General features: G+C 38.8%; 1 protein-coding gene across 1 annotated transcript; it reads left to right on the forward strand.

Moving 5' to 3' along the window:
* The first annotated feature begins 286 nt into the window (after nucleotides 1-286).
* Nucleotides 287-14,421, forward strand: LOC309715615 (adhesion G-protein coupled receptor G5-like). Its single transcript, XM_082548858.1, has 15 exons — nucleotides 287-340; nucleotides 1,752-1,794; nucleotides 2,362-2,495; nucleotides 6,422-6,479; nucleotides 6,703-6,847; nucleotides 7,018-7,134; nucleotides 9,169-9,294; nucleotides 9,447-9,492; nucleotides 9,662-9,756; nucleotides 10,604-10,719; nucleotides 11,023-11,291; nucleotides 11,372-11,468; nucleotides 11,725-11,854; nucleotides 13,039-13,195; nucleotides 13,320-14,421. The coding sequence occupies exons 2-15, from the start codon at nucleotides 1,787-1,789 to the stop codon at nucleotides 13,412-13,414; spliced, it is 1,593 nt and encodes a 530-aa protein (XP_082404984.1). The 5' UTR covers nucleotides 287-340; nucleotides 1,752-1,786; the 3' UTR covers nucleotides 13,415-14,421.
* The last annotated feature ends 1,203 nt before the right edge of the window (nucleotides 14,422-15,624 follow it).

Here is a 15,624-nt window from a genome sequence, read left to right on the forward strand (position 1 = left end):
TAGCCTGGCAGGGCGAAGGACACTGTCTCAGCTGAACTCTGGACACGCACACACATACATATACACTGATATGCACACACTCCTCCCCCCTCCCTTTCCAAACGCCTTCGACGCTTATTCCCTTCCGATGCTGACGGAGACCAGCGCACGCAGGCCCGGATGTACTGTCTAATTAGGCTGTCTCTCACCCTTTACCCACCCCTGTTGCTTGTCATGTGTTTCTTTGGTGTATTAAGAGTTTTTTTTTTTCATGTGCTATGTGCAGATGTGTTTTTTTCTGCCTGGGGTTAGCTTCTGTTTCTGGGGATGAGAGTTGGGCATTCCCCCTTACCTTCTCAAGGTAAGCTATGTTAGCCTCCCATAAACCTTAAAGTGCACTTGAAAAGCTCGCACAAGCTTTTCAAGTGCACTTTAAGGTTTATGGGATTTTTTTCCCTTTAGAAATGTCCTGCATAATTTGTCTCTTTCCACTACAAGACACTTGCTTTATCTAAAACATAATCATATTCAAAGTAATCCAAAATTGGACTCTGGCGATTTCTCCCAACTTTTACTGACATGATTCTACGTGGGACGGAGCAGCAACACAGACGACTCGACTAACGTACTTGCCACCTGCTGGCATAATGAGACACAGCATAAAAAAAACCTGGAAACTACACTTCATTTTCACCCTAGACACACACACATCAATGAAAACTAAAATGGTAAATGGCCTGTATTTGTATAGCGCTTTACTTAGTCCCTAAAGACCCCAAAGCGCTTTACACTACATTCAGTCATTCACACACTGGTGATGGCAAGCTACATTGTACCCACAGCTGCCCTGGGGCGCACTGACAGAGGCGAGGCTACCAGACACTGGCGCCACGGGCCCTCCAACCACCACCAGTAGGCAACGGGTGAAGTGTCTTGCCCAAGGACACAACGACTGAGACTGTTGGAGCCGGGGCTCGAACCGGCAACCTTCCAATTACAAAACAAACTGCCAACTCTTGAGCCATGATTGCCCCAAACTAAACACATTTTCGCTCTAAATTCCGTTAAATTTAGTTAGTTTTGTTAACACTCATTACAGTTTTAGTTAGTTTTCCTTTTTTTGCAAAGTCTTGTTTTTATTTTTATTTCCGTTAACGAAAAAAAAATTCACTTCTAGTTTTCGTTATTTCGTTAGTTTTCATTAACGATAATAACCTTGTGCATTTCTACAAGATGTTTGATATCATCTCTGTCAGGTTGATTCTGGCATTTTATAGATGTAGAAAGCCAAGCCAGTGTGCAAACTGAGGGCCCTTTTCCCTCAATCAAACTTGGATTAAGATACTGATGTTTTGCAGAGAACTTGTTTCAGCTTCTTTTTCTTCCAGATTGAATATATCTTTATTTAACTTGTTCTCTTATTGGCTTATTTCAACAACTGTACAAAAACATATGACCAGTGAATTGCTTTCAAAATTGAGATAAACTAACTTCTAAAAAACATAACCTGTTGCTGAATGTGTGGGAACAGAATTTACAGCATATGCAGTTTCCAGTTTGCTTCAGTTATTTGACATCAGCCTGTATTTAGTTTAGGATCAGTGCCAACAGAGGGAATATTTTACTCTCCTGTCTGTTAACACTTCCTCTTTCTCTCTCAGACAGTAATTTACATCTTATTTCATTTCCCATTACCCTGCTCACTTTCAGCATGTTTAACTCATTTGCTTTTTTCCTACCATCATATCACCTGTGTTCTCTATTCATTTCAGAAGTATAAATAATATTATTTAAGAGACCCAGCAACATGCAAAGGTAGGATATGGTTTGGTACTCTTTGCATAAAAAGATGTTTAGCTTCATTATCAATATTGGGACTGCAAAATATATATTAGCTATTTAACTAAGCACACAAAATTGTTTTGTGCGAACACATAAAGCTGTAGATGAGTGTTTGCTCTTTGCTGTGTCTCTTTTAAAGACTTAGATTCACCATTGCTAAAATATATCTGTCTATCACTAATGTTCCGCATGAAATGGAATGAGATAGATTAATAACACCATGTGGTTTTGTCAGATTGTTTTATGCACTGCTATGTAATAAGACCTCATCTGCAGCCACTGGCTTTTGGTTGAAAAAAGGAAACCCATAGTTGTCATTTGTTATCATAATTACAATAATAAACGTCCACTTAAGTATATGGGGTCACCTTATATGAAAGCTATAAACACTGTCTGCTTGAAATGAGAGACAACACAATCTCTTGTCTTGTCTTCATCCTAGACCTCCTTTTGGCTTGTAAATTGCTTTCATGACAAACATCCTTTTTTTGTTAAGCAGAGACTTTTTTTAAAAATAGATTAATTTTCTCAATTTCACAGGATTAAGTGGGGGATACTTTGGTGGCTGGTGTCTTGTGTGTCTCATGACATGGTCTCTGTAAACTGTGCATCAGAAACGTCTATCTGTGGAAACTCTAGTTCTTTTTGTGATCCACATAAACACATTACCATGAGTAAGTATTTCCATGTATTTATTGAAATTCCTATTGCTAACAGTATAGGAACATCCCCTTACTTTAATACTGTTGTTTTTTGGCATAAAGCAGGTCTAAATGCTAGCCTATAAATTCTCTGAAACTGTCAAACTGCTGCAATACATGTAAACTCACCATTAAAACATCTTAAAATATGAAAGACCTCCTCACAGATGAAAAGGAAGTACAGGCAAAAACATACCATACACTTCTTGTGACTAGCATAAATAATCAAAACACAATGAATCATGGTCTGTAAATTCTAACCAGCATACTAATGGAGCTAAACAGGAAACAATACAAAATCAAGAAATAATGAGAAAAAAACTGAAGTGGAAGAAAATAACTAACAATCTAAACAAAAACCAGATAATCACAAAATGCAAAAATCAAAGCAATTAACAGTTTCACCTCCAAGCAAAATATGCGAGATGCTCAGCTATTGTCTGAAAGACTGAAAACAAGAGGCCTTATACACTGTAAACATAGGAACTGATGATACAGTTACTTATATGTCCCACCAGGCCTCCTCTCGGTGGGACATGCCTCCACCTCAGCAGGAGGCATCCTTGTCAGATGCCCGCAGCACCTCAACTGGCTCCTTTCGATGTGGTGGAGCAGCGGCTGTACTCGGATGACTTCTCGCCCTAAGGGAGAGGCCAGCCACCCTTCAGTGGAAGCCCATTTCCACCGCTTGTATTCGCAGTCTCGTTCTTTTGGTCACTACCATGACCATAGGTGAGGGTAGGGTTGTAGATCGACTGGTAAATTGAGAGCTTCGCTTTTACACTCAGCTCCCTGATTGCAGACTGCATCACTGCAGCCGCAGCACCAATCTGTCTGTCAATCTCCTGCTCTCTTCTCCAATCACTCGTGAACAAGACCCCGAGATACTTAAACTCTTCCACTTGGGGCAGGAACTCGTCCCAAACCCAGAGTGGGCTCTGCACCCTTTTCCGCCCACTCCGGGTCAGGGACGAGCTCCTGCCCCAAGTGGGGCATAATTATAGAGCTAATGTGAATTCAGCTAAGGTATGCTGAATCTTTAAGCTGGATGATTGTTTGCTTTTCTCCGACCTTTTGTGCTCACATTCTAATACATTTTTATAATTCTACATTGTCGATTTCTACATTCTAATATAACCCAAGTACAGCCGGATTCCTAGTAATGTCTTTTTTTAAAAAAAATTTGACAGGCAATAGAAAGAGTATATGATAACAATTCAAATACCACACAATAACGACATTAACCCTTTAACTAACTGTTGAGATCACCATTCTTCATCATCATCATCATAATCGTTTATTTGTATAGCACTTTAAGAACACACCAGGCAGACCAAAGTGCTGAACAACACAGATCAAAACAACTACCAAATTAAAAATACCATAGAATCATTAAAAAATAGACGCTTGTCTAATATGGAGGGGAAGGTTATTCCAGAGCATTGGAGCCGCGATTGAAAACGCTCGGTCTCCTCTGCATTTCAGCCATGACTTAGGGCCCGACAGCAACAGCCACTCAGCTGAATGGAGCGAGCGAGGAAGAACGTGCTTCAGCAAATCAGATAAGTAGACAGGAGCCAAACCATTTAAAGATTTAAAAACCAATAAAAGGACTTTAAAACGAACCCTAAATTCAATGGGAGGCCAATGCAAGGAGGCCAGAACCGGAGTGATGTGATCGAATTTCCTACTACCGGATAAAAATCGTGCCGCCGCATTTTGCACTAACTGCAGGCGTGACAAGGTGTCCGACCCAACCCCTATTAAAAGGGAATTACAATAGTCTAGACGTGAGGTGATAAAAGCATGAATAAGAGTTTCCAAATTTGTCACGGTTTGCCGGGGCAAGCCGTGTGGAGTAGTAGAAAGGACCCAAAAGGCGGCAGCTCTGGTGCAGGTGAATATTTATTTACAAGGGTGGGTACAAACAGCAATGGTGGGAAAACATGAAACCGGAAACCTAAACTGGGTAAACTAACAACACAAACCAGAAATGAAGATGCAGGGAGGTCCGGGGAAATACATACGGAGAGACGTAGGGAGACCGAGGGGAAACAACACAGACGAACCAGCAACTACCATGACAGAAGACACAACTTAAATACACTCAGAGAACACAGGGAGATTACACACAGGTGGGGAACACAGCTGGGAGTGATTACGTGACGAGACTAGGGAGGCAAACTGAAAACACTCACATAAGACGCAGACCTTCACAATAAAACAGGAAACACATACACACAATGACACAACACACCAACTTAACACAGACTGGGGGACACAGAACATAGGAACATGAACCACGAAACAGAAGAGTACAAACACCCAAGGCAACCAAAACCACAGAAAACTAAACATAAACACGGAGTCGCAGACTCCAGACCATGACAAAATTGGGTTTGGAAAGGAAAAGCTTAACCTTTGATAGGCGTCTGAGGTGATAAAAAGCTGATTTTACCACCCCATTTACATGACCTTCAAAAGTAAGCGCAGAATCAAGTTTACCACCAAGATTAGTGATTGAACTTTTCAGATGGGAGGTCAAATCACCAAAATCAACATCTGGAGAATCAGTAGAGCGATGCAGGCCATATAAAATTGCTTCCGTTTTGCGATCATTAAAATTCAGAAAATTATTTGCCATCCATAATTTAATATCGCTAAGACAGTCAAGCAGTGATTGACATGGGGAGGTATCCAAATGACTAAAAGGCAAATAAAGCTGACAGTCATCGGCATACAAATGAAATGACACTCCGTGTTTACGAAAAATCACACCAAGAGGGAGTAAATACTGCGAGAAAAATAATGGCTCAAAGATAGATCCCTGGGGCACACCCCAAAGCAGAGGGGCCACAGAGGAAGCGGGCAGCCCCAGCTTAACACAAAAACTCCTTTTGGAAAGATGTGATTTTATCCATGACAATGCCAAATCAGAAATTCCCACACAGTGGTGTAAGCGGGAGATCAGCAGGTCGGGGTCCACTGTGTCAAATGTAGCTGTTATGTCCAATAACACAAGCACAGCATATTTACCACGATCAGTAGCAAAAAGAATGTCAGTCATAACTTTAACAAGAGCTGTCTCCGCACTGTGAAAGGGCTTAAAACCAGATTGGAAGATTTCAGACAGTTGCGAGTCATTCAAGTAATCCAACAGCTGGGTATGTACAATCCTCTCCAAGATCTTGCTTAAAAAGGGAAGCTTGGAGATAGGTCTAAAATTTGACATAACAGAACTACCAAGGCCAGGTTTCTTAAGTAAGGGGTGTATGACTGCATGTTTAAACCCACTAGGAACTTGACTGGTTAACAGACTAGTATTGATAATTTTCAGGATATAAGTCTGCACTTTAAGGTTTATGGGATTCATAAACCTTAAAGTGCACATCCATACAACTGACAAAAGTCAGTTGTATGGATGTGATGTAATGAAATGAGTGTCTGCCGCTCACATGGACTGTTTCTGTCTGTTACTCTCTGAACTCTTTGTAAATGCAAGGTAAACAGCAGTATGCTGTTGAATATAAAGCTACAGATGCATATACAGTCTAGAACAGAAGTGAAAACAGCACAGACTGTACATTAGCTACAACACTAAAAAGCCTGTTTCAAAAACAAAGAAAAAAAACCCTGAATCAAGTGCCCTTGAACTCTGTTGGAGGCTATAGCTCAGGAGGTAGAGCAGATCATGTGCTAGTTGGAAGGTTGGTAGTTTGATTCCTGCCTCCATGTTGCTGGGCCAGAAGCTAATCCTGATTTGCTTTCCGATGAATTGATTGGCATATGAAAGTGTGTGACTGTTATATAGAAAGCACTTAAGCATAGAAAAGGAACTCTAAAAAGTACTCTCATATATATGAGGGTATATGATATGTATCCTTTTTTTTCCTTAACAGCTGAATTCTGTTTGATGAATACATGCAACTTTTCAAGGGGCCCTGAGGACACCATCACGTAAACATTTACATTTTTATGATTTATTTTTTGTCTGTGTTCCTTTCTGTTTCTGAGTTTAAAAAAAAACTCTTAGATCTAACATTTATATGAGAGTAAAGTATAAAGAATTAGTAGAGTTGAGATTTAAATTATATTCAAGAACAACACGTTCTATGACATGAAATCACTGAATAGTTATAAATCAAAATGATTCATATTATCTTGTCCGTTTTTCTCTAAGGTCCTTAATAAACATGGAAAAGGTTCTTCAGAACACAGAGTTAAATGGAAACACATTGATCGCAAATCCTTTCTGCAATTTAGTGGTCCTCGTGTACCAGCCAGAGGCCAATAAACACATTGAAATGTATGCCAGTGACACGAAGGTACGAAAAAAGAAAGAAAATATTCTTAGTGGCAAACATGAAGTCACTCGCTGGCATTTTTTCATTTTTCTGTCTTGACTGAAATTCACTACATTACCAAAAGTATTTGCATCACTCAAGTGATGCAAAATATTTACATACAGTGTTTTGCTCTGTTTCTGATGATATAGGCGGACGTGGCTCCTCTCCCCAACAGCACAGTGAGTGTTCAACTACCAGCAGAACTGGGTGCTGGACCAAACAACAAGATTGTGTTTTTCATGTTTACATTTCCTGAAACTAACAGGGTAAGACATTACACTTGGTTATATAAATGTATAGAAAAGGATGTGAATAGCTGTTGTTTAAGATGTGTTAAAATGGGGTGGCTGTAGCTCAGGTCAACTACTGCTTGGAAGGTCGGTGGGTCGATGAATGTGTGTTAGTAAGTACTTAGAAGCATAGAAGACCTATGTTGTGTGAATGGGGTGAATGTGGCATGTTGTATAGAGGGCTTTGAATACTCCGGGAGATTATAAAAGCACTATATAAGAATCATTCCATTCCATTTTAAGGGCATCTATACCAGGGGTTGGCAACCCTTAACCCTTTTACGCAAGATAAAGATGACTTTGTAGTGGAAAGCACAGTTCTTCATTTCCTACCATAGAAGAAAGTGGTCAGTCAGAAACTCCACATCCTTCGCAGAGGTCATTTTCACACCTTCAGGGACCTTAATTAGAGGGGTCGACCAGCTCTCTCCCTGTGACTTGGGCCCAAAACATGACTCCATCACCTCCTTGCTGACGTTGCAGCCTTGTTGGGACATGGTGGCCGTCCACCAACCATCCACCTGGACCATCCAGGGTTGCATGCATCAGTGAACAAGACTATTTATAGATTAGTCTTTATATACTTCTGGGTCCACTGCAGCTGTTTCTGCTTGTGAACATTGGTTAGGGGTGGCCAAATAGAAGGTTTATGCACAACTGCAAGTTTCTGGAGGATCCTACACCTTGACGTACGTGGGGTTCCAGAGACACGAGTGGCTTCAAATATCTGTTTGCTGCTTTGTAATGGCCTTTCCGCAGGTGCTGTCTTAATCTGATGTATTTGTCTGGTAGAAACCTTCCTCGTTGTGCCTATATCTGCACAAACCTGTGTGTGCTCTGACTCAGCTACAAATCTCCTAACATTATGGTGATCACGCTTTAGTTTCCATGAATTATTTAAGGTTTTCATTACATGTCCAAGGCATTTAACTATTTCACGCTTATCAGCAGCAGACAGATCCTTTTTCTTTCCCATATTGCTTGAAAATGGTGATCTGTTTAATAATGTGGAATATCCTTCTTTTGTAGTTTTTCCTTTAATTGGGCTCACCTAGCAAACAAAGTCACTTTCATCAACGCAGGACTGTAAGCTGTCATCTGTAAGGCATGAGCGGTGTTTGGTTTTAACATAGCTCATAGTGGAAAATAGCAGTTCACATACATATGTGTATCCGAAGATCGTCATGAATCTGAATGCATATTTCTTCATGTTTATGTGTTGAGGATGGCATTCCATGTTTCAAACACAAGTTAATAATTTTATTTTAATATTTCAAGATCACACTAATCTTCCAATTTAGAACTACAATTTTAAAAAAAGAACTAATGCAAATAAATTTAACTTTAATTAAATTATTATAATTTATTTTGTAAAGTCATGCGGAGCCACAGTATAAGGACGAAAAAGGCTGTGGAGCCGTGGGTTGCCGACCACTGATCTATACTAATTCTGTCTATTGTTTACACTGTATTATTTAACTACCATGGTTGGTTAGTTTTGTTTGTTGTATCCCAAAGAGATTAAAGAAATATTGCCTCTAAATAGCACTTTGGCTTGAAATCAGTTTGTCGCTGCCATTAATTCCATTATTCACATTAATACCAGGCCTCAGTTTTTTATGTCTGTGCAGTTCTGCCAATAACCACAAATACACATAAGCTTTGAATAAAAGACACTAGAAACACATACATATATTTTTTATTGTTTTAGAAAAACAAAAATTGGTCACTATACTCTTTGGTCCTTCACGCCAATATGCTAGAGGAATATGCCAGATGTGCAAAGTGAATGCTCTTCTGCAGTTACTGTTTACAACAATACACCAAATGTAAATCAATATAAATTTAAATTAACTTGTAGGAATTTAAGTACACCGGTAAGAAATAACCATCACTGGGGGTCTTTTTCCTTTGGATACTGTAAAAGCCCTTCAGAATAGTGAAAAAATCTTACATGATGCATGTTTTAAACAAACCTTCCCATTAATATCAATGTGTCTTGTATTTTAGAAAATGTCTGAAGTGGCACGTGACCTATATAATCTAAAACTAGTTGGCCTGTTGGTACAAAATAAACCTAGATCAGGACTAAGTGAACGTGTCAACATAACCATGGAGGTTACCAAAAATATAAATGTAAGTGCAACTTCATTTCATCATTTATTCCATTCATACTTTACATATTATAGTATTAAATAACATGGAATGCATTGTGTATGTGACTAAATATATAGCATATATATATGCATGTTATGCATAACATAACATGCAGTATAATTGTGTTACAGGAAAACCAGAATCTCTCCTGTCAATTCTTAAATTTGTCAACAGGAAGTGAGTAACCAGTAATCACATTTGTGATGAATAGTAACATGTGACACAAATATGTTATTTTATGAATAGGAATGATTGAGGTTCATGGTTTCAATAGGGACCTAAAAGTTGAACTGTAATTCATTGGTGGCATCTTAACTATAATGGATCTCTTTGTTTTGCTTACCAGGTTATAGTGAGGATGGCTGTGAAACACTTTGGACACGTAACCAGAGTAATGTCACCTGTTCCTGTAACCATCTCACGTACTTTGGTGTACTCCTGGTAAGACTGGACTTGTGCATTATATAAAGAGGAATTCAGGATATACAAAAACAAATATTAATACAAGAGCCATTCATTTATAGCAAAACAAACAATCATTTAAAAAAAAACCATCTACTATCTACTAGAGATGGACCGATCTGATATTACGTATCGGTCCGATACTGACCTAAATTTCTGGATCGGACATCGGAGAGAAATAAAAAATGTAATCCGATCCATTAAATATCACGAAAGCACTCCTCAAAACGTACGACATGGCGTAACTCTGCTCATAACCATAGCACGTCGGAGCAGTATGCGTCACGTGATAGAGCAGCTGTGGCGTGCGAGACCTGTCGGTGGTCTGGTTGAGCATTTGGAGCCTCGCTACCAAACCGGCATTTCATCTCCTAGAAAGTTATCCCAGAGAGAAGTAAAGCAAGTGTGTAAGTTCATCTCTGAATGTTTGTAAAGCATTCCCACCTTAAGCTTAACAACCGATATATGGAGCGACTGCCTCTCTCTCTCCCTCCCTCTCCTGTTGCTGCTTCAATCATGAAACTGATCAATGATCGGCTGATCGGCTTTTCTGTCGCGAGTCCGTCTCTCTTGTTTGTTTTTGGCCCACTTTGCACGAGAAAGAGGAAACCAGCGGCTGAACAACAGCAGCATGTTTACGCTTGATAAGCTGTTGTTAGAATTTATTTAATATTACTTTCTACACCAGGATACTTTTCTACGTAGCTGACGGCTGGTAACTGTGCAGGGGCGGATCTAGCAAAGTTTAGCCAGGGGGGCAGGTAAGAAAGGGGGTAAATCAACAAAAACATTGATAACTTTATGTAAATATGTATTTTCTCCACAGGTTTCTCCACATGTGTCAGAAAAGGACACAATAATATTGACGTATATTTCCCAAATTGGTTGTAGTGTCTCTCTTTTTGCCCTTTCCGTTGCAGTTTTGCTGTTCATCACAAATAGGTAACTTTTTTGATGATATTCTTTCAACATTCGTCAGTCATCTCCCGTCTCACATATTTAGTATCAGGCTCTTCTCACCAAACCTCTGCTCATTTCTTTCTGTCTTGTTTGTTGTTTGTTTTTGTGAATTTACATATTTATTCATTACTTTAATAAAAGGAAATACATTCTTTTCGCAACAAATTCTTTCTGGTTTATTATGTTAGTAATTCTGTCAACCATCCCATCCTTCTTCTTGATATGGCTTTCTTCAATGACATGACCACTAAATTTGCCACTTACTCTGTCTCCATTGTCTAACAGAACACTCAGACTAGATGTTTCTATGAAGGTCCACATCAATCTTGCAATTTCTCTCATCATCCTCAACCTGCACTTCCTGCTAAGTTCCACAGTGGCAGCAGTGCCCCCCACTGGGGTCTGTTTATACATGGCTCTTGTCCTTCACTATTCTCTGCTGACCACTTTTAGCTGGATGGCTGTGGAAGGATTCCACCTCTACCTTCTCTTAGTCAAAGTCTTCAACATCTATATCAAGAGATACCTGCTCAAACTCAGTGTGGTGGGATGGGGTGAGTGGAGCCATTTAAGCAGGAAGCTGTTATTATCAGTCACATAACATTTAAGTGACTGCTCGGTTCTTGTGTTTCAGGAGTTCCTGCGATCATTGTGTCAGTGGTGGTGATCATAGACAGAGGTTTTTATGGTCCTGCTGTTGTGGACAACTATAACTCCAACAGCACTGCAATGTAAGGAACAAATGTGATTGCATGTAACACCTCAACATAATTAAACTGTTTTGTATGTGCATTGGAGTTTCTGATAATACAATACAATAAAAGCTTAAAAAGGGAAAGGCATACAATCCTATTTAACCTAACATGTAATCTCACAATTTGACTCTGAATCTCAGTAGTTCCACCTACATGCACTCTTACTATGTGACTCTAAATCACCTGGGCAGGTGAGAGATTAAAATATGAACTGTAATCACTTTCTTTGTAGATGTTATATAACTAATGACACGGTGAAGGTGTTGACTACAGTTGTGCTGTTCGGCTTGGTTTTCCTCTTTAACGTGATCCTATTTGTGACAACTCTCTGGCATATTTTGATTCTCCGCCGTGTCAAAGAGGTATGGGTTAATCTTTAAATCTTTATAATGCATCTTGAAAAGTTTATGAATCTCCACATTTTTCTCATCGGCAATCCCCTTGAAAAGGCCACAAGGAACACGTGTTAAACATTCAGTAGCATCTTTATTTTAAAGGTAAATAAAGTGAAAGTGGGTTACCAGTCATTTAGTTTTTCTGATAAACATTTATCCATCTTCTAGTACATTTCTAAATTATGTAATGGGTTAGGTATAAACTATTCCTGAGTGTAAATGCTCATCCTTGTGTATTCCTATCGATTTTCTGTCCTTAGTAATATTGCCTGATTACTGTAACCTGTGTTTAATGTGTCAGCTAATCACACATGTTGTTTTCCTAGTGTTTAGTGTTGATTTTCCCATGTTTGACTTTTTTGGAACAGTTTGGAATATGTTTTTTCCCTGCTTCTCACTGAGAATATTTGCCTCAAAGGATACCTTCCAGTGTAATGGCCACTGCCTATCTTGTGCCTAAATTAGTTTTTTACTCCTTAGCCATAAAAGGCTGATGGGGTACTGACATCACCCTGTTGGGCACATAGCCAGAGAGGTGGATGGCATGGACACCCAAGTTTGTGAATGCCAAAATTCAATAATGGGGTGACATTGGGTTTTGAAATTGGCACTGTAGGTGTAGCTACTAAAAATCTTGGACAAGTTCAAACCCTGGTGACACTGACCTCAATGTCAGAGCTCAGCCTTTCTAAAAATCACTTAGGATTTACAACTTTATACCATAGGTGTATCTACCAGGAGGCTGATGGGTAGCACTGGAATCGTATAGTATTTGTATAATTTTACTGTTTTTTACTTACTACCGCTGTGTGCGAGATACCTCTTCCTTGTGTCAAAGTGCTTGCTTGTATGTTATCAACTTCCATTTAGCATGCTGTATGAGCGAATGAAAGAGTCTAAAGATAATACACAAACTGAAAGAGATGTGATCTCATTCACTAGACAGGAGGCAGTTTTAGTGGTTACTGTTCAAACACATTTAAAAGTCATGTTAGCTTCAAGAGCACAATTTTACATAAGCTGAATAAGAGACATGCTTTCCCTGATGAGATAAGAATAGTGACAACGAGTTATAAAACAGATTTCAAGTTCTCATGCTGCTTGTCAGATGTTCTATAATGGGATGTTTCATTTTATGCTTGGCAAATCAGTTTGGACAGCGCAACCGTGACCGTGCCAAGAAAGATATTTGTACCCTGCTGGGAGTCATCACTCTGCTCGGCATTACCTGGGGCCTGGTCTTCTTCTCTTTTGGCCATCTGACCACTCCTGGCCTCTACCTCTTCTGCATCCTGAACTCATTGCAAGGTCTGCATAACCTGCTGAAAGATGAAATACTTGCTTTCAATTTTGCCATGAATGTTTGTAAAGTGTATGAACGAACTGTAACCAGGCACAGTCTTTACTACTTTCTCTCCTTTGTGTGATGCAGGTTTCTTTATATTCCTGTGGTTTGCGATGTCACTGAGAAAGACTAAAAATCCCCGTGCTATGCCAAACAGTGAAATGGCTACAACAAGCAAGTAGTTTGAACAACTACCAACTCATCAAGAAGCTCCCATGTTTGTGTAGTTTATAGGTAATACTGTAAGATGTTCCTACTAACATGTGCTTTCATTATTAATAATATGTCATGAAAAGAAGTGTAGCAAATCCAAATGCAGACTCCAGAAGCAGACGTAATGAAACGAAAAACAAGCCTTATGTGGCTGATTTAAAGCCAAAAGAATGAATCAAAACACTCAGGTCAACAATGAACATCATGCTGTTGTAAGAAAGTTGTAAAGTTTTTGCCTTGCAGGACGAATATAAGCTTACATAAGTGATATTAATCAAGGTTCTATATGATGTGATTTACATTAGTAATACTGTTAATAGGCTACATGTATAAATATACATCAGTGTAGGGTTTCTTTTCTCAGCTGTCACAAATTGGAAGATTCAGGAATTTATTTTACACTAACTGATTCCATATGTTCCTTAGTAATGAAGTGATGATTTTTACTGGTTGTTCTCATTCATATGACTTGCACGAATTACCACAACAAGAGCATTCTGGAGTAAACCAATATATCCCATATGGAAAAGAAATAGTAAAAACTTATATGATTTACTCATGAAAGTGGCCACTTTCTCATTACTTTCATATATTGTTTTAGTAAGTATCCAAAACATACAAGTTTCATTATATAATTTTTCAAGGGATCTTATATCTGTTTTCACTCTTGTATGCTTTTCATACAAGTTTCACACAAGACAGATACAAACTTTATAAGATTTATATATATCTTTTCCAAGGAGTCTAGAATAAGTGTCGCCAGATGTATCAATTTTCTTCTCCTAATTATTATTATAAACCTTTCCTTGATATGATGACGTTTTCCACTGAGGTCAAGAAAAATACACCTTCTGCATTGCCTACTGATGTGATTTGGTTTTGGAAAGTACCTCACCTGGTGCTGGTTTAGTCCTTTGTAGTGTCCTTTGTACATCTGAACGAGCATTGTTAATTCACTAAATGCTGTGACATTAATATCAACAATAAAAGAAAATTAAAATTGTTTATGTAACATGTTTGTCAAGGGTGTAAGTGTGTGGCAGGCAGAGGTGTGGATCCAAAACACATGACTCTGCAACACAGAACAATGGCTTTAAAGCTGGTGAAAAGGGCAACAAAAACAAAAGGCAAAAATACCAAAGTAAACTGTACCAGACGTAAAATAAACTCACTCACTATAAGCTGAACTGAAGGGAAACAATGAGGATCTTCAAGGTTCAAAACACTCAGTAAACTACAAAATCTGAAGTTTTGTTTCATTTCATTCCAGTTTCAACAGGTGGCGTACCTGCTGCTTCTAGGCACTCCGAGGTGTCAGGAAATCTATTTTTGTTAACCAGAGTAAATTGTAATTAATGAATTAATGTTTTATTGACATTACCACTTCTATATATTTAACCTTTATTTATACAGGTTGTCCCAATAACATTCACGATTTACAAGAGGGCTCTGTTTCAGACATACAGATTGTAATTACACCCATGTGTAAAAGAAAACAGTACCCTATATCTCATTATTTTTGCTGCAGATTGTGAAGCCCAATACAACACTGGAATCAAAAGTGTAATCAAGTAAATATGATATAGAAATTTGAATAGTATTTAAATACATTATTCAAATGATTAGAAGCATATAGATGAAAGAAAGAGAGATACTGCTGGGTGAGCTCCATTCACTCACATCATCAGAGAGTGTTATTTATGTATTACTCACATTATTTATTGTATATTGCCTTGGTGCCACTGGGTTTTAGCATGTCTCAATGTCTCACACATTGATGCCATTGAACAGCCGGATTATTTTATCTCAGGAAGTTGGGGGGAAGCAGACAATTCAACAGGAACAGTCTTTTGTCTCTTCAACCGCTGTAAGAGGTAGCAAGGAAGTGTGAACTTTTCTTTGGGAGAAGACCAAAGGTGTAAAAACTGCCTTTTGTTTATCTCAGGATGGCTAAAACATACCCTCTTAGATGAACCTTGGCTAGATGTAGAACAAGCACTTTGCAATAATCTAGAGATCTCAGACCTACCATTTATCAGCTCAAACATCCAACGACATGAATGCTTTAAAAGCATCAACATCAGCTCTTCTCTGACAGCATGGTGGGAGTTTCTAAAATTTCTAAAAAGCGTCTTCATTAATCCCATGCAAACGTACACCTATCTGGAACAACCCTGAC

Source organism: Aulonocara stuartgranti, assembly GCF_965226115.1.
Source record: "Aulonocara stuartgranti genome assembly, chromosome: 1".
Taxonomy (NCBI): Eukaryota; Metazoa; Chordata; class Actinopteri; order Cichliformes; family Cichlidae; genus Aulonocara; species Aulonocara stuartgranti.

Bases quoted from the DNA above. Each gene is read 5' to 3' on its own strand.
- LOC309715615 (XM_082548858.1), top strand. The intron at 6,848-7,017 runs GTACGAAAAAAG...CTGATGATATAG, and splicing joins TGTATGCCAGTGACACGAAG to GCGGACGTGGCTCCTCTCCC. The intron at 9,295-9,446 runs GTAAGTGCAACT...ATTGTGTTACAG, and splicing joins AGGTTACCAAAAATATAAAT to GAAAACCAGAATCTCTCCTG.